This window comes from Acanthopagrus latus, chromosome 6, assembly GCF_904848185.1.
Source record: "Acanthopagrus latus isolate v.2019 chromosome 6, fAcaLat1.1, whole genome shotgun sequence".
Taxonomy (NCBI): Eukaryota; Metazoa; Chordata; class Actinopteri; order Spariformes; family Sparidae; genus Acanthopagrus; species Acanthopagrus latus.
The window spans coordinates 12,887,861-12,907,863 of record NC_051044.1 but is presented as its reverse complement, the minus strand read 5'-3'; the positions used below and the strand labels follow the sequence as shown (position 1 = coordinate 12,907,863).

The window sequence follows — 20,003 nt, the reverse complement described above, 5'->3', positions numbered from 1 at the left end:
TGCCCCCCCCCGCCAACTACAGTACACCTACAAGTGTATTAATAATATACAGCCCACCAAAGTAGAATCCCTTCAAATTTCAGTAATGCACTCACCAAAGAGATTCAGAGCTTATCACCTGCTATTCTTCACTTTATCCTCTTCATCAATTTAATTCCTGTTGGAAAAGTGTAAATAGCCCTTAACTAAAATAACCTACAAGTTACCTAGTAAGTTTAAAAATCTCTGTAGCAACAGATGTAAAAAAAAAATTAATAAATAAATAAATCTTTTTATCTTATATAATAAGACAAAAGTACAGGATACATCACTGACTGGATATCTAAACATCAGATATTTTTATATGTGCTGTATGTATTCTGGGTATTTATATTCGACTGGTATTTTGCTGAAGATAGCACCATGTAATAAGGGGAACACTGAGCGCCTATGCTGGCTCTGAGACTCATATTACCTCAGCTACAGAGGCAGGAAGGGGAGTGAGGGGGGGGAATTATAGGAAAGATGACATAGCCGGCCCACCTGACCGAAGTCCTGAATGAGTATCTGCCCTGACAGAATGAGTGGTATTTAACAGATTATTTCCCTGCCCCCCTCTGTTGTCCAGGGCCAATATAGACTCAGCGGGATTTTCCCAACATGGTGAACAAATCAAGTATAATAAACTTCTTCCAAACTTTAACTGAAAGACAGCTGGGTTATTAAATGTGTCTCTGTCATGTGACTTCAAGATCTATGCTACTAGCGATGTTTAACTACGACTGTACATTTTCTGAGTAAGAAATACTTTGCCTATGTGGCCTAAACAAAACAATAAACAACATTTTTTTAGCAAAGGCTATATAGGATATGTTATACAGTACAAAACCAACGGACCTTTTCAACAGGGATGGGTCATGATTCCCAAATATTCAAAGAGCTGTAAGACTCACATAGTTCATGGGATTATGGTTCTGTCTGAAAAAATATATACACATAAATATAAGCCCCTGTTGCTAAACGCCACAGTACATGTAAAAAGCAGATCTTCAAACAAATGAAAGGTTCCCGGTGAACATCGTATAGCATTGTTGTTGTAAGGTTTACCTCCTTACATTTTATTTGCATTGCTTTTAGGTGTTTAAAGAGATGTGTGCAACTGCAATATTTTCATTATTGATTGATTTTGAAGCAATACAAGAGTCATTACATGTGACCTCAAAGGCATTTATTGTGTCATGTGATGACAATGTATTTCTATTTAGTAACTGGCTGCATTTGCGAGCTGAACCCGTTTGGTTTGCCATATTTGCCGAACCAATTTTACTTAATAATTTTCAATTTTGTACGTATGCGTTGTCAGCGCTCACCAGGACGGCACTTCTAAATATGTGGTTTGAATGTAGACTCTGGGAGCTAATGACTCAGACATGACTCAGACACTGGACTGCAGCTATTAACACAAATAGCTAAAGGAGAAATGGGCTCTCAACCCCAAACCTTCAAAGAATATTTGTTGATAAGATGAGTCACGCGGAATAATTTGTTACCTGGGAGGACACAATGACAGCTGTATGGATTAGAACTGTTTACGCATACAGATACCACAGAATCTGTACTGCCAAATATACAAACATCCACAACGGGGAAAAACCTTCAAAACACTCAGGAGGGTTAGGAAGGTTAGCAAGAGAGGTTATAGGTCAAGCCACTGACTGACACAAAGCTTCTGAATTTATCCTGTAAAGAACCGGGGAGATTTAGGCCAACTATGTATAGTGTTGAATGTGTGTGTGTGTGCACGTTTGGGTGTGGGAGAGACGGCTACACAGAGTATGTACTGAAAGGAAGGAGAGGAGGTGCGATGTGTCTGGACATAGCTGACATACATCCTGGCAGTGGAGCACACATTTATAATTAGCAGCGCATTCGATAGCTAGCAGACATAGCTAGCATACCTACAGGGCGCATATACAAAGGTGTTTAGTACCATCGGCATACATTTGTGAAGAAACATGCAAATAATATCATGCATTTTATTTGTATATTTAATGGTAGTTTGAGTTGGTACTAATTATGGAAATTGAGGTTGTGCTCAAATGTACTTACAAATAAGTCGTTCCAACTGATCACTAGGAAAACGAGCCACAGACCCTTTTCTTGCTTAAACTCATCACCATGAAGTGAATGTTGTCGTTGGCAATAAAATAATGACTATGAAAAAAATGGCAGCCCACAGTACTGCAAAGTATAAACAGCTTTGACGTTGATGAAGGCTAAGTGCTGATACATGTTTGTTTATTTTTTTTTGCCCACGATTTGTCTCCTTGTTCACAATGCAATTTTGTCTGCTACCAAAATCTCCTGAGAAAAGAAACCAAGGCTGACCGGTGGTGCAGTCAAGCAGGCATCCTTGCGCCATTTCTATCTTCTTTCACATCTCTATCATAGACGAAATAAATGAATGAACTCACTTCATGCCCTGAGTTGTTGTAGATGCTACACTGAGGAAAAAGCAAAGCCATTCAGCTGTCTCTGCAGCAGCGGCGGTAACAGTAAATCCACTTGGATAGATTCATTGTTTGTCTATAAAATGTCACATCCATGCATTATCATATTAACATAAACTCATAATATCCTTCTGGCTGTAACTGTAACTGAACATCAGCCATTTTCTTAACAATTAGCCCAAATGATTAATCAATTATTAACTGATTGATTAATTGTTTTTTACACCATTTCAAACTCATGTGGATGTTGCCGGTTTTCATGACGAAGGTGAAGTTGCAGGTTTTGGTGAGGCGTGGAGGCAGAATGTCATTCTGTAATCACATTTTATTGAATAACAATCCTTTAAACTCCTCTGAATGTTGGACAGAAGTAAAAAGGGTGGGACTTTTATACAAACAGGCATAAAACTGGATGTTTTGAAAACATAGCAACAAGAACACAAAAATCATTTCTGATTTCATTGGATCTTAAAAGAAATCGGAAGAAAATGGAGACGGAAAGATGCAACCACAGTGGCTGACAAAGGTCCATTGTGTTCGACTAAAAATTTTAAATTAATCACGCTTTTTTTTTAATGTCTCTCTCACTCTTCTGCCCTAGTTTCTCTCCCTCTCCCTCCATCTCCTGGGCTCACAGGAGGGTGCGCAGTGTGCTAATGAAAAAGCAGACTTAATATGTTTTCCCCGAGTCCATCTGGTAATAATTGTAGCATGTAGCAACCGTAGCTGTGTTTGGATAAAGCTCTGACATACATGGGGCCCTCTGACGCTCGAGTATGTGCGTTGATGTGGGGGTGAGAAAGAGAGAAAGGAGGGAAGGAGCATGTGACTGATGAGAGGAGAGAGCATGTGTGTCGCTTTGTGTGTGTGTGTGTGTGCGTGCGTGGGTGCGTGCCCGTGCACGCATACATGCTTGCGCTTGTGTGTTTTCCAAGCTGCTGGGTGATGAGCCAACATAACTAAATCAACTTTATCGCCAGCACACTGTTTTACGTAGAGAAGCACAGGCCAGAGGAGGGCCGAGCGTGGGTGGTTGGGTTGCCTCTGCTCCTTCGGGGCATTCACATGACTCAGGGTGATGATTTGTGGCATCTGATGGCACACAGACTGCTATCAAGCAGCCAAACACACAAGTGTGGAGAAACACAGGTGTCTATATTTTACTGAACACTGCCTCTGTACACTGGAATCAGGCCAGAGGGAGGTCTGTGTTAGGATCTAAGAGTTTTATCAAGACAAAAGATTATCTAAGAGGAGTTACACTATGCTCATTTTCAGGTTCATAATTTGAATTCTGTGTTACTACCAGAACTTGTTTACATGGTTTAGTGTTCAAAAAACACCTACTTTTTTCTCATACTGTCCAGTGTTGTGACACTGTAAACCCCCCTCTGTCTGAAACACTGTGTTTTAGCTCTTGTCTCTTTAAGGTCCTAGTACTAGTACCCAGTCTGCTCTGATTGGTCCTCCAGAGTACTCAGTCTGCTCTGATTGGTCAGCTCACACACGCCTGACTCAGCACCACTATAACAACAGTGCAGCTGTGCTAAATCAATTTGTACGTGCCAAACTAGCTACTCGGCGTAAATTATTCAAATGTAGATATGGTGGTGTAGTCTGATGTAATAGAATCGCAGAATTAAAGGGGGGAGTACTAACGTGATGTTACAGGAGCAGTGTTTTCGGTGGGAGAGAGGAGCTTCTGTAGGTGCGTCTTTTGACCTCTTTCACTTTCAAGACTTATTTTACACTAGAATATATACAGTATTATAGACTAAAGGAACAGAAGAACATAAAAAAGCATCATAGGTCTCCCTTAAACTTGTTGGAAGTCAGGTGCAGTTCAAACTTTGGGTAAATTTAGCTAGTAATGCAGTTTTTATACCAAAATCAGCAGACATACTAAGGTTTTTAAATGGCAGTAAATGTGTTAACAAAGGCAATTGAATCCGTTCCCATTGGCAGAAGACATGTTTATATCTGGCTTGTTTGTTTTTTTGGTGCGTCACGTTTGACATCACAAACACTCTGGAAAACAGGCTTAAGTGGAAACCAGCAAGGACACCAGTGAAGAATTCCCAGTGATCACTTTTTGTGTTTGTTTTACATCAGTCTCTCTTTCATACTCTGAATGAACATGAACTGAATGTTAGCGCCCTGCCCTGAATCGGAACAGATGGAAAACGCCAACATCCTAACTGTAACTTGCCTGATGGCATTGAGAACAACCAGAGTTTCATGTTTCCATCATTGCCAATCGAAGTCGCAGTTGGTGAATATCAATGAATGCCAATTTTACCCTTTCATGCTGAAGACAGGAGACAACTGTTAGTGGGTGCTGGTGAGTTTTTGGTCGGGTGTAAACGAGGCTCAAGACTGCCCTGAAACGTAATAATCATGTGTTCGATAGACCTAGCTTTGAATGTGTCCTGTTGAACTGTTCTTGAGCAAGACACTGAACTCATCATAAGTTGCCCTGGATATCTGGACTATCAGCTAAAAAACAAATCGGGGCCCCAAGACCCCAAGGAGTCCTTAACATTGAAACTTCCAGGAAGGTCACATATTATTGAGGAGTTTCACAATGATTTCACTTCAAAATACGACAGTGAGAGGATGATGTTGTACAAACACAGGTTACACCCTTAACAGTATGATTGCATAACTAAATCCACAATAAGAACCCTCTCTTTGTCACCCAGTTCGGTTCTAAAATCTATGGACAAAATCACATCACAGGCACACTCTTCTTCCATGTGAGCTCGTGTCACAAAACTGTTTTGAAAGCCCTTCATTTTAAAATATTGTACTGAGGTTGACAACCATTTTAAAATTCCATGTTAATCACTTTGTAGGAGTAGCTGTCGCTTTCTTATTCAAATGAGACTCGTAAAAAAAAAAATCATGTCACGAGATCAAAACCAAAAACAACGACCAAAGTGTGACAAGTGACACATTATTCACCGTCAGCGTCCTTATCTTGTGACTTACTGGCAGCGTTGGTTGGAGTAGGTGGAAGGGAGTGGAGCTCCGCAAAAAGACCCTTTGTACTGAGAGAGTCACACATCCTCTGCGTGGGGCATTCACAGTTAGACAGATTAATGCGTGTGGGAACAGACACACATATATACACGCAAGCAAAAGGCACTGCTTCCTGGAAATGACAACAGCAATATTCAATAGGAGGAATTAACAATGATCGCGAGCTTCCGTTAACATCGAGTGAAAAAGGCAAGTATGGTGGAAAAATTGTTCCAACAGAATTTTTGTGAGGAGAAATCAATCTCCTTTGTGCTCTTACATAATATGGATTAGCCTGGTCCCTGTACTGTATGTGCCTATATGGATGTATACGGTATTTTATATAACTTTTGAATCTGCCAAGCTAAAGACAGTGGGTGGGCGTAAATAAGAGCGGTACAGTGTCCTGTACAGACACACTTTTCCTTTCAAGCTCTGTGAGTGTGCGTGCGTGCGTGCGTGTTGATCTGTCCGACCTAGCCCTTCACAATGAGGCTACATTCAGGAAGGTTAATCAGCTAACACAATACCCTGTTCTGACATGCTAACCCAGATCTCCACAACGATACAGTTACCTGCTCTAACATGTTTTTGATAGCCATGTAAAAGACCTGAGTTCAGTTCAGGCGACACATCTAATGTGGCCACACAGTTGATCTGAATGGAACGGCCAGTATGTGCCAGACTGGGTTAACTTAACGTACACTGGTCACTACTTAAATTTGGGGAACAGGTATTTCTATTATGGATGCTCGTACCAAGATACGGAGTCAGCACCGATGTTTTATTTTGAAAAAACTGCAGTGACTGTAATGCAGCCCTGTTATGGCCGGATGGAATCTGGGGCTAAAGGCCTCAGTATTTTTTTTCAAACAAGCAAGGTCTTACAACTTGTTTATACCTAGAAAATATGTTTATATCTGCTCCAAATGGAGCCTGGCTGCTTAACACTCACATCCTCTGATCGCTCTCCAAGAACTGTGTGTCTTTGGAGTCTTGACAGAATGAATTATAGACTTCCAGACTGCCTCTTGTCAAAGGCATTCATAATGTCATACTTAGCTGAGCACATGAAAAGTGACAATGAATGAAAAAAGAAAGCTTAAAAGGTATGCAAAGTAGGATTTTCCTATAAAAAAAAAAAGGTGTTTTTTGCCAACTGTGCGTATGACTTTTTCCAAAATGTCTTACTGCACCTTTCAGTGGTGTGTTTACAAAATGGCAACCAACAAATTTCGCATTATATGCCTTTAAGAAAGATGTTCAAACCCTTCCTACTTCCACATCTCCTCCCTGGGCAATTGCTGCGTGAAGTGGGCATGATGTGGGTAGGTCCTCTAAATTGACTATTGACGATTAGGCCAATGTCGGGCCACCCTGCGCCGCTGGCACTAGTCAGCAGCTTTTTGGCCAAATGAGCATGTTGAATCAGTGGTTGAGCCCATCAGTGATAGGTCAACCTGTTCAGCTAAGCGTAACAGTGCATGAGAAGAACCACAAAAAGAAAAAGCAAGCCAATTGAGTCTGTTGATTTTATAGCCACGATTACGCCCAATTAGCGTGGTTTCTCCTCAAGCTCTTTGCCAGAGCCTCTCACAACTTTTTACTAGCTCTATTCTTGATTAGAAGTGCAGGCCTGAGTGTTACGATTTCCATTTTTTGAATGAGGAATACAGACTACTGCCACCTGGTGGTATGGAGAGTTATTTCCTCTCACGCAGGCACAGAACAGGCACTGTGAGGCAACACAACAGTCTTCACCGCTGCTAGTTCTTTGATGTAGGTTTGTTGTATCTGGGCCGTTAGAACAGCGCATACACTAGAAGCAGTTTTCGTTGTGATGCCTCTATTGGCACAACATCATAGTTCATTCTTTCCAAAACTGTTACAAATCATTAAGAGTCTTTTATAATATTTGTCACAAAGATTTGCTGTTAGAAGATCTGAAAAGCAGTTCATTGAAGTAAACTGAGGCCTTAAAATCTACAAGGGTGAAACTAGCAATACCAAACTGTACAGTAAATGCTGGAAAAAACAAATCATGTCATAAATATTTAAGAAATGGTTTGCCATGTTGGATTTTCCTCGCCACAAACATGAATGATCTCGTGAGGCTTAACATATAGTACGGTGTGTATAAAAACAACTGTTCAACAAGGTTTTCGAAATCATGTAACTATTTATCCAGACGTCAGATCTGTAGTACATTTTCCACCCTGCCATGCTTCTACCAGAGTATGAAATCCCAACAGGACTGATCTCACACAAAGAAGCCATTCACGCTCTTGCATGCTCACACACAGACACACACACACATGCGCACACGGACATGCGCACGCTCAGCTTTCAGTGAGTCTAAACTTTTACCGAACTTGAACTCCCCCAAAACCCTGTGGTGGCCGCGTAAAAAGCAGTTCTCAGGTTACAAACTAGCCCAAAATAGGCCATAAGTACACAGTACTGCGATCTGGTGACGTAGATTATAGTTTAGAATGGTTACACACGCTTGAACGGACAAAAAGCACACACAGATACACACAGGCTGTAATGAATTCGGTACCATGCTTTAGGGAAAACAACAACAATGAAAGAATATTCTTTTATGCAAATGAAGTAATTTAAGCCCACTGAAATCCATGCCTACACATGGTGTACTATATCATCAATTTACATCAGTTTAAAAATCACAAACCTACAGTGAGTCTGACTTCTAAACTTCTCTTAAGAACCCTTTGAACCCCTGATTTTCACATTAAGAGTTATCATTATTACAGGCCAGTGCTTCTTAAAATACGTAATATAGACGTGAAATGAGCCTCAGGCTTGTTTCTAGTGGGTTCCCGCATGAAATAAGTAATAACATGCTTTCACAAGCGGGACAAGAACTTCTGTCCCTTCCTGGAATTGGAAAGAAAAAAAAACAAAAAAACTTAAAGGGACGTCCTCCAAGTGCAGTAGTTTTCAGAATAGCTAATCTGTGTACAGGAAACAGGCGCTGAGACTTCTGGCGCTAGTGGGCTGAGCAATCAAAACAATCTCTCCATCTTCTGATTGAAGAGAGAGGGACCCACGCCAGACGCTTCAACACACTTCATCGTGGAGAGGGGGGTGAATAGAGAGGGAGGGAAGAGCTAGAGAAAGATGGGGAAGGAGGTGAAGACTGTTAGCAAGGGAGAGAAAAAGGAAAAAAGGTTTGAGAGAAGGGGAATTATGATCTTTCTTTGAGCTAGCCTCTGCTTTCCTTCCTCCATTATTTTCTCCTTGTCTTTTCTCCCTCCGCTGTTTCTCTTATCTACACTCCCCCCACCCCGCCGTACACCTCCTGCCCCCTTGCCTCTGCTCTCCTCCCCTCCTCCATCTGTGTGCTGTGAGTAGGAGTCGGGGAGAAAGTACGTGGGATTTTCCCACAGCTTGGCAGGACCAGACCCAACCCCACGCCCACTCATTTTCTGTCTCTCCCTCCACTTCCCTCTGTCTCATGTCAGGGGAGAGTCTTGAGGAAAAACACCCATATTCCACCACCAAGTGTTTTGGATGTTTGTTGGAACATTTATGCTGCTCGTTGTTCCACAGACATCAACTGCGTGCTGCCATGGCGACAGAATAATTAGAAGAACCTAACAGGGCAAAAATATCTCAGCCTTTCAAGTTAAACAGTGTATGCTATTAAACATTCCATTCCAGAAATCCTACTAATTAAACTCTTACAAGGAGGTCTTAGTTTCCAGAGGAGGACAAAGGTTTTTGATTCTGTATGAAGAATTATGTACGGGTTTCCCAGGGTCATAAAACTTAATCTGGTCCTGAGGGACCACGGTAATCCGTTTTTTTCCCACATTCAGATCCAGGTCATGGTTCCAGCAGGATAAACAAGAATGTCCACAGGTCCTTCTTCCTAGCCGAGATGTTCGACTTATTTTTAGGGTCAAGAAGGCATCATAACTGCCTCAATAGGTGTCCTTCACAGTCGAAGCAGTGATCCTGAGCTTCTTTTCGTATGTCTGGGTATTAACTCTTCTCACATTCTTTCAATTCATACCCTGAGATGATGAGTGTTGGCATCAAAGTTTGTTTTTTTGGCAGCAAAAATGGCCACTGATTTTAGAGAATTCCAGCAAAATACAGCTAGCAGATATAACAGAAGTGTGACACGAACGATCAGAGCGACTCTGCGACTTGCACCTAAAAGCTGATATTAATCTATGTGTATCTTGAACTTTATGCATGTCCAAAAGTACGTCATTTTGGTCTCTGATATTTTCCTCTTCTGGACAAGGAAACGTGATGGCCTGGTTGGTCTACATTTTGTGAATATGTTTGTCTGAGACTTGGAGGTGGACTCAGCTACTTGGTCCTGACAATCCTGACATGACCAAAGTGAAAACTTAATTCCTTAAGATTTTGTCTTTGGAGATGAGCCACCACCTTGCTGACCCTTTTAGGATCCTTGCAAGTGTAAAGAGCTTGTCTATTGTTTAACAACCACGACTGAAACAGCATCACTCCTGCTGGATCTGAGGCTCCAGTCAGCTGCAACCTAATTTCCAACATGAAGATTTCCCAGGAAGGCACAGAAGTGTGATATTCCAATAACTGGAGCACACACTCTGTTCCGTTTTTAAAATTGGATCTGACAACTCATGACATTCAAAAATATTCAGAACCCCCAGCACTTCAGGGCAAAAGCCATCCATCCCTCGTGCCTTGCCTCTGAAGTGCTTTTTTAAGTTTATTAGTGTCCTCTGCCAGATTGATGGGCAAGGCATTCCCGAGTCCTCAGTCACTCTAACCATGTACATGTCGCTTAGGTTTAGAAGTTGCTCAAAGTGGTTCTTTTCTCACAAAACAATATGCCAAGTCAAGGTCAGTAGCTCTTCATCATTGAAGAGAGCATCCCAGATCAAACAGATGTCAAACTGACATAATTGACATGACATATAAAAACCGGTCTGTGTTTTGTACCCACAAGTCTGCTTCTTTAGCTGGACAGTCTGTTAACAAGCAAGTCTGCTGCTGCGGCCGACACAGACAACCCTCTAGTCACCTCATTTGCGACCCACAAGACTACTTTCCTGTCGTGGCAGGTTGTGGGCACAGGCCCTGTAGTTCTTTGGGTTCCTGCAATCCACCCCACTGGTGCCTTGGCTTCCCTTTTACGTACAAATTCCAGCTTTCCTCAAAACACTAAAAAACCTGACCATCAATATATAAAATTTAAATAAACATAAATACGATTTTATCCGGTGCAGAGAGAAAAAAATCAAACACCAGTCTAATATTCAGCCAAACATTGTTGCGCAAACATTCAGTGTTTTCATCCACACACGTGTTGACACACTGATTTGTGTCTACTAGTGCATCCGATCTGTGTGCGTGTGTCTGTTCCTGTTTGTGCATGAGTGCAACTTACCTCTGCGGCCTGTGTCTCCTGGTGCAACAGCGTCAGTCCCGTCAGGTCCTCCAGGAAGGAGTGGGAAGAATTGAAAACTTTAGACAGGAAGTTGAAACCCTCCCTCTCATAGTGGTCCAGGACCTGGACAAAAAAAACAACATGAAGAAAAAAAACATTATTGGTTATTTAACAGGAAATGTTTTGCCTGTCAGCTGCCGTACTACCAGACTACAGCAGCTGTTCTCCTGTGAGATTCTTTAAATTTGTTCTTCTGCACTGAAATAAATATAAATAAATGATAACTGATATGGTTTATTTATCTATTGTCTAATCATCTATTATAGATGTTGTTCTAATAAGTAGCATTACAATGTACAGACCTGGTTATTCCAAAGTCTGTTTTACCCATCTAATTTTGAACCCACATACATAATATACGTTTGACTTACAGTAAGCTAAATGGAAGATGTTTGATAGACCAAAAATAGCTTCCTTGAGAATTATGCCTGATAACCTGAAAGACTAAATACCAGACCGTGCTGCCAAGAATGACGATGACCTTCTAAACCGCACTTAAAAAGGTAAAATATTACATTTTGTCCAGGACATTTCTAAAAGTGATTTTTTGCTTTCAGTGGAGGGATGAGTCATGCTAATGCATCAGGACTTGTCAAGGGGTGTCCACTTAAATCAGAAACATGAAATAGCAGATAATAACACTATTTTAAATGGTATGAAATAAAAATGTGCCGTCGTTGCTCTGATTCAAAGGTACAACCTGTGCATCACCACCACTCAGCACCTCTGCAATTGCGCTGTACCGTTTACCTTGATCTCCTCCGAATACAGACTTCAAATACCTACACCTCCTTTCCAAAACACACACATGCACACACACACTGACACACAAACACACACACACACACATACACCCTCTGCCCTCTTGACTACCTTCCTAGGCTTGGCCGAACCTTTTATGGACGCCCACAGACCCTCCTCTGCAGGTGTAAGGTTACCTCTGCCTCAGACATCAACACACTGTTGAATCAATGCCTGTATGTGTGTGTGTGTGTGTGTGTGTGTGTTCGCAGACTGACCTGGCGTCTAGTCTCTGAGCCAGACACACTGCACACAATACACACTGGCATGTCCCCCGTTCATCTTTTCAACCTCTCTTTTCTTTCCTTCCTTCTCCTTTATTTCTTTGACTCTACACTTCCATCCATGATATCTGTTACACGAGACGCCAACGGCCAAATCCCACTTTGTTGAAATATAGCTGCTCGTGACACAGAAAGCAACATGATAACTTTGATAATCTCATGATAACCCCAGTGAAGTCACTCCAAGCAACACGTACAGGCACACAGCTACACACACCAAACACACTTTTGCTTGATTTATGCTAGATGCCTCTGTGAGAGTCGTGAGAGTTTGCATGGACAAATTGACGTCACAATATCGGAATAGCTACCTTGTGGTGGTCCTGTACAATGGATTTTCACCTGCCCGTGCATGTCTGACATTTTTCTAACACACACTTCACGTATCCAGTATCTCAGTAAGACAGGGGGAAACACTGGAGTCTCTAACACTAAGTTTAAACTTTTGACTTTTGAGTTTGCTGAGCTCTTTAATAAAAAGTTGAAAAGTGCTAATCTTTAAACAATTGAGGTTATTGCAATTATCGTATTTCATGTCTATCTGAACCTTTGTTCAGTTTTAAAAATGCACACATAATGTGTTAGGAAATTAAATTTCAGGCTATTATTTGATGCACCTAAATCACATGCTGAAACTGAAGGTGAACCAGTGCAACCAGTGTAAAGACTTAGTATGGAGCCCTGTTAATACCATTTTCCTGTGTCCATATCAACAGCAGACATACAGGACCGTGACCAAAGTTTCAAGCTGTAAAAAATGTAAAAAAAAAAAAAGAAAGAAAGAAAAGAAAATATGAAGAACATCTGTGGACATAAAGAACGGAAGACCCTCGAAGCTTTACAAGATTTTACAGTGTTGCGATTCGGTAGTGATTGCATGCTGCTGATGGATTGCACCAATTAAGCCAAGATATAAACACAGAGACATCAACATCTGGATTAGATGGTGTGCTGCACACATACGGTATGCATTCACACACATGTGCACTTGTCCAAATGCATCCGTTTTATAGAGCCACATAAATCTCAACGTTCAGGCTGTATTTGACGGTGTCTTGTTTTTTTAAAATTGTTTGTGGCTCCATACCAATATCCATTTGGGATATTAACAGGTGGCTGTGTGTGTGTGTGTGTGTGTGTGTGTCCTAACATATCAAACGTACATTGGGTGGTCCTGGTGGCTCACAGGGACCACCACGCTGCTATTCAAACTATATAATTAGACACGTTGCACTGACAGCAACATAGAATTAAACTAAGGATTCTCAATAGAAATGATCAAGCAACCAAGTTATTCTTCTATCTGTTCCAGCAATAAAGAAGCAGTATTACTGGTAGTAGTATTAGCAGAACCTAGAATACAACACATTTCTTTGGACTGATGCAGAGCTACGTATGAATGAAATGCTTCGAGACTCTTGGTCAGTGGTTTTGCCATGATGTGACACCAGCATTACGAGTAAACACTTCCTGATGATTCAGTGGCTTCCCCCCCTCCCCTGAAAATGCACAAACTCCATACTGACTCAATAAGTAAACACTCAGGCATTATGGCATTTCCAAGAATCAGTACACGACACACAGGAAGTAAAGCTCGTAAAGTATGTGTAGTTAACACACTGTGGTTTCTGACCAGCACACACGAATTTACTTTATACATAAAAAGAACAATTACCTCCGCCGAGAAGGTTATGTATTCACGACTTCCTGTTTGCTGGTTGGTTGGTTGGTTGGTTTGTCACCAGGATTACAGAAAATTACTGAACAGACTTCCATGAAACTTGGATGGATCTTGGTCCAGAATAGTCCCCATTAGCTTTGGTACAGATCTATATAAAGGGACGAATCAACAAATCACTTTCTTTAACACTAAAAGATTGGGCGTTTTCTTTCGTTCCGTTCACTTTGAACATTTTCATTGATGTCTCATGAAAGAGAACATGGATGTTGATTAAAGAAATCCAGGTGTATTGAGATCACCGTTATCTATGAGTGACTTTAATTTGATGATATTAAGTTTGTGTGAAAGACACGCTCTCTGCAGTAGACCAGCTCACCTTAGAAGCCGCCAGCTTTGCCAAGTGGAGAAAGAACGTAACTATGTGATCTTCATTTGTGGTAGAATGGAGCTTAAAAAACATCTAAGTTATATCATTTACATGGGACAATTTTTATTTTGAAAGTGTATGAAAATGTTTAAATTACCCCTCTGCAACAGATAGCAATGTTGCTTGATTCAGACCTATTTATTCTCACTGGGGTGTTTAAATGAAGCACTTTCATTCTCATCCATTAAACTTGGTTCCCATTTTTTTTTATTCTTTATTTACAATGTGTGACAATGAGGACAATTCAATATAACGTAATAAAACAGCTCAACTTATAAAAGAGTTCAGACAGAAGGAAAACTTTAAGAAAGAAAAACTTGTGAGCCATGTTAGTGAGCAGTTAAGTGTATTTTCAACACTCTGCACTATAAAAGGAAAAAAAAAAAACAACACAAAAAAAAACAACAAAAAAGTTTTTGCTATTAATAGTGTTAGCATATTTGGTAGTGTTACTTCAAGTAGTTGTAGTAAAAGGTGTCTGGCACGGTTTAAGACAAAGCCACGTCAGCTGTGATTTACTCTCTGGCGTGTAGTTTTATTGGCTTGCAGCCCCAGAAAGAGTTAGGAAATGCGCATGCACACACTCTCTCTCACACACAGGCACAAGCACACACACATACACACAGAGTGAAAAGCCCCAACTCTACAGGAACTGCTCCAGCCCAGACAGGGGCTGAATTGTTTTGTTTCCATAGTGACCTGGCAGCACACAGCTGACTGCGGCAGGAATACACACAGACAGACATGCACTCACTCACACGCACGCACACACACAGAAGACAAAGACAGACACACACACATACACACACACACACATCCACACACACATTACAGTGAGAGGACTGATAGATGGACAGGGGGACACACAAAGGGCCGAAGGATGTGGGGGGGAGGGAGAACAGGAAGGGAAAGAAGGTGAGACAGAGGAGAGGACAAGAGGGAGAGGTGAAACAGGAGCGGGCTGGTAGAAAAGAGCGACAGGCAGACATGCGAATGCAAAACAAGCGAGGGCCAATGTGTGTGTGGGTGGGATTAACAGAATCAAAACATAATTCACCAATTTTCACTACACAACCTTTATCCCTGCCTCAGCAAAGGATCGTCTTTCCTCACCCATGTCGCTCATTGTTCCCGACAACACAGGCTTCACCCAATCCCTATCAAACCTCGTGAACCCTCCGAGCAGACCGAATAATCTCATCCGTCACACAGGCAGAAACATGACACCTTCAGATGGGGTGGAACTACGCTTTTTTTTTTTTTTTTTTTTTCAGAAGCAGCGTAGGTGGAGAAAACTTTAAACTTTTTAGTGGACAGGCAAGCCAGCTCCCCCCTCTCCTCCCTCCCCCTGCAGCCTCTTGGTTTCTCCCTCTGTGTCTCTCTCTTGCTCTGTCTTCTCATGAAAGTGATAGATCTGGGGCTTTATGACCTCTTTATAGACACAAAGACTGCATTGAGATCAGGGGAGAAAGAGAGAGTGAACCAGCCCTCCACTCATCACAACACCCTTTCTTCAGTCCTGCACTTCCTCTCTTTATCCCTCCCCCCTCCTCCCACCTCTTGCTTTTTCTACTTTTTTTTTTTTTTTCAACTTTCTCCCTCTCTAAGTTGTGGTCGCCCCCGAACCTCACCCCTCCTGCTCTCGCAATGCAACCAATCACATTGCTGGACGCTGCTAACCACAGGGCCACCTGGGGCATTGATTGGCCAGTTGGCTGTGGACCAATGACAATGCAGTAAAAAAAAGACATGGAGGCGATCTCCCCCACCCCGCCAGGATGATTTGGGATATGTGTGGACCCTTCAACAACCCGTCGTTACATGAACACACATACAAACTGCAGTGGTGGGAGCTAATTCCACTCATACGACAGTCACTGACATCAATGAGCAACTGCTGCCTGATTGCTACCAGATGGTTTTACCAGCTTTGCAACGTGTGTGTGTGTGTGTGCCTGTGTGTGCCTGTGTGTGTGTCCGCGTGCGTGTCTTCAGTATTCCTCAAGGAACAACATTTCAACACACTGCCTTGAAAAAGTAGACATGGGAGGGATGGGAATCCCCAGATTTCTGTTAAGTCTGCAATTTGTGTTTCAAAACAACGCTGTAACATAGTAACAGAATCTGATAAGTAAATCAGAACCTGTCCATCTACGTTTATGTTTCAATCGAAACACTGTCTGTTCGGTAAACTTGAGCTGGAGTGACATGTTTTTCAACTATTCGGCAGCAACAGGTTCCACTTACGATGGGTGAGCAGGCTGTGCATTTGTCAAAGGCCAGGCTGGCAGGCAGGACGTTGTCGAACCTCGAAAGAAAGCCTCGGATCTGTGGAATCAAGACATCAAAAACTGACGTGAAACAGAGGAGCAAAACTTTGTGATGACAACAAGAAAAATAAACATAAACGTAGACAATACACGATTACAATTACTGTAATCAGGGATGAAATTTGATGATACATTAAGAGTCCAGGAGTCAAAATCATCTAGAACAATTTGGTTACATGTGGTTAAAGTATGTTTGAGTATGTTTATATGAGAGCCAGTGACATAATCCGTGTTCAGTGATATGCTGGTCAGGTATGTTTGGTAAGTGTGTGGGTAAGGAGTGAGATGAATGAGGGCCAGGGGGTAATGTTATAGCAATTCTAAATATCATGTTACAACGAACAAAATACATAAATAATGAGTTGATTTAATGTTAAACAAGTGCTTTTTGGGTAGAGGACATTCAATTAGTGACAAGAGGAAGAAAACATAAACATAACAGTTGTGAAAATAGTAAACATTGAATCTGGGGCTTGAAAAGGAGGCAAGTCCATTTCTGTTTTCTTCATTTTTAAAATCATGCTGAGAGTGCCCTCTGCTGTAAGAGAGAGGCTACAAGCTTTTTCAGCACATCTCTCATTACTGAGAGCTGACACACCTATTTATGGTTACTGTAATTACAGCTAAATACTGTCACCTACGTATAGACACACTCCGCAACCAACAACACTTCAGCAGCACATGTTCAACAACAACATCACCAATTCATTCCTTTCATTGCCTCCCACCTCCTCTCTTATGCCCACATCCTGCTGTTTTTGGTTTTTTTAATCAAAAGCACAACCCATTATGTTTCCTGGTGACGTGTGAGAGGCCAGAGCATGAAATGACTTCTTCTTCGCTATAGCTATAATTATCTGGTGGGGAAACTTACAAATATATTGAACATTTGTGACCAGTGCCTGCGTAATGCACAGTAGGTGAACAAGGATTCAAGGGTGGAAACCTAACACTGGAATCAAATGTGCACTAGCCCAGGCTGTGTGGTAACCTCAGGCTGCCAGGTTAAGATGTACATCTCACACTGTGTGACTGATAGACAAGTGTAATGTGGTGCAGTACTGCATGACAGCCTTATCCCGAGGCTCACTGTATTCATTTCTTCTCAACTTCAATATCTTTCCCTCTGTATGATATCATTTCAGCGATTTAGTGTTCAGGGACACGCAAAGGGAGCAATAAAGGGGACAGATTGCAAAAATAGATACAACGTGAATGTGAGCAAATGTGTCCAGTGGATGAATTAACAAATGAAGAGGTGAGAGGATGATGAGTCAGACCAAAGGGTGAGCGTGGGCAAACTGAGATGGACTTGCAATCAACCTAAAACTGCACAGCTTTTATAGAGCGCATATATTGAGGAAAGGATTCCAGGTATGTATGCATCACGAATAAGTAAACTCTCTTGTTATACTGTATGATAACACATGGAAATACATCATAGTTGAAGTGCTCCTTCTAAGACATCTTAGAAAGGTTCCCTTTTTTTTTTGTTTCATGATACATCTTTGGATCAAAAAAGGCACCTTTGTTGATACCTATCTTCATAAAAATAGCACTCCCCAGCCAGTTTACCGGCATTTGCTCTTTTTAAGATAGGATGAGACAGAACTTTACTAATATCGAAGGAAATTCTTACGCCAGATATTGCTCCAAAAATATTTAGAGTGAGACCAGACAAACAAACAGTAACAACCAGTGGGTTCGCCGAGTCAGGGTCACATACTGGCCCTAGTTAAATATTACTGAAATATAAAAAATATGACGTGTTTAAGGAGCAATATTTGCCCAATAATTTTATATTAGTTTTCATAATCTCCAGACATGTTCTAATTAATCTATTCACATTTTTGTCATCCTGATGTTCCATTTTGTCATTAGACCAAACTAGTCAATCCGTCGAGCATGACAGGCTCATGACAGGCTGTAACATGGACATGTACATTATGAACAGAAAAACAAAAATGCTGGAATATGTTTCTGTCTCTGCCAGTGAGAGAGCAAGCGCACGCTCGACGGATTGACTAGTTTGGTCTAGCTACCAGACAACACTGATGTCAACAAACCGGTATGTAGCTCCTTGCACAAACACACTGTTTTAATTACTTTTTTATTCATTTTGAGTCATACACGCTACAGTGCTGTGTTGTAAGGTGTCTGCTGATGTTGCATGACTTTTGGGGTGAAATGTGGAGCATGTTATGAAGCTTAAAACACAGTGTAAAGTTCTGACCCTATGCTGTTAGCTGTCAATGCTAACGCTCCATTCACAGAGCCCTGTAATGGTTGGACCAAATGTGTTCGCGTCTTCGGTACTGGCCAGCCAAGGGTAGCTTGAGCAATGAAGCTGCATGATTAAATCGACCGAAGTTCTCCTTTAATATAGATTATTGTAGTTGGCTTGGACACACAATTTGACCCATAAGCAAGCCCAGCTGGTCAGGGAAAACGCTGATTTGTGAGTTTTAAGTATGGAGCTGTGTCAAGTGTCAAGACTTTACAACAGATTTTATGATAAGCTGATAGTGGTGACAATTACACATTCATAAAAGAAAAGGGTTACAACACTCAAGAACCTTGAGTCCAGTGTCACTAATAAATAAGTCATCCTGTAGTTTCTGTAAAACACCACACGTTGTCACTGTGGCACCACAGACAAGAATGCCTGCAGCTCTGCACCAATCAACTGTATTTGCACCTTCATGCATATTATTTAACCGAGCATTTTTCTCTTCCTGTGACTCCCTCACCTTCACCCCCTCTCTCCCCACGAACACACACACACACACAAACCACAACACATTTGCATGCCATTTCTCTCCGTATTCATTTAGTTGAAATGCCATGAGCTGCAGAGGTGTCGAGCAAATGGCATAAATTCAGATTCTCAGGGTGATGAATACTGATGATGATGCAAATGGAGGTGCTGAGACACTTGAGTGTGACAGCGGTCAGTAAGTAAAAGGGCACAGCTTGGAGAGCTGCAGCTCGTCTTGTCTTCGACTATTTGCTGACCCCCACAGTCCAGAGTACGTCATTATCATTTTCATTATGCTTATTATGGTTTGACAAGGTTTGTATATATGGACTCTTTTCAAGGTTGTTCTATTTACCATTAATATTAAACATTTAAATTAATCAATATGAAATGGGAGCCATATTGGTGCTTGCCAACCTTGAGACCTTGAAAATAGGGAGGATTTTTAAACATAAGTGGAGTTTCGGATACTTTGCTTCCCACACTCTAATGACTTTCAAAGGATGTAACAGTATTTTTAAGTTAAACACTTGGCGTATCAGTTTTCATTCGCTCATTCATAAAAAAATGTTTCACCTGCTCCTTAGAGAGTCTGTGCGACCTTCACCTAGGAGACTGAATTAACTGGTTCTCCAAATCAACAGATTTAGGCTTTAACAGCGAGCTACAGGGCTTTATTCAGTCTTTCCAGCATTCTAATTGGGATAAGATTCAGTCCAATGGATAATACACAAAGACACGC

The 20,003-nt window shown here is 41.4% G+C and overlaps 1 protein-coding gene and 2 long non-coding RNA genes across 4 annotated transcripts in view; 1 reads left to right on the top strand and 2 right to left on the bottom strand.

Annotated features, from left to right (window-relative positions):
* atg7 (ATG7 autophagy related 7 homolog (S. cerevisiae)) overlaps positions 1-20,003 on the bottom strand; it is a 61,526-nt gene that overhangs the window by 18,894 nt on the left and 22,629 nt on the right. For both annotated transcript variants that reach the window (XM_037102357.1, XM_037102358.1), the window contains 2 exons: positions 16,421-16,501; positions 10,921-11,043 (listed from right to left, as the gene is read on the bottom strand). In XM_037102357.1, coding sequence (XP_036958252.1) covers positions 10,921-11,043; positions 16,421-16,501 — 204 coding nt within the window. The remainder of the gene's footprint in view (positions 1-10,920; positions 11,044-16,420; positions 16,502-20,003) is intronic.
* On the bottom strand, positions 4,448-10,914 carry LOC119021836. Its single transcript, XR_005075762.1, has 2 exons — positions 5,481-10,914; positions 4,448-4,797 (listed from the first exon to the last, which is right to left on the bottom strand). It is a non-coding gene; the product is annotated as an uncharacterized LOC119021836 (long non-coding RNA).
* LOC119021837 lies at positions 16,531-18,546 on the top strand. The gene is made up of 3 exons (XR_005075763.1): positions 16,531-16,764; positions 17,649-17,877; positions 18,497-18,546. It is a non-coding gene; the product is annotated as an uncharacterized LOC119021837 (long non-coding RNA).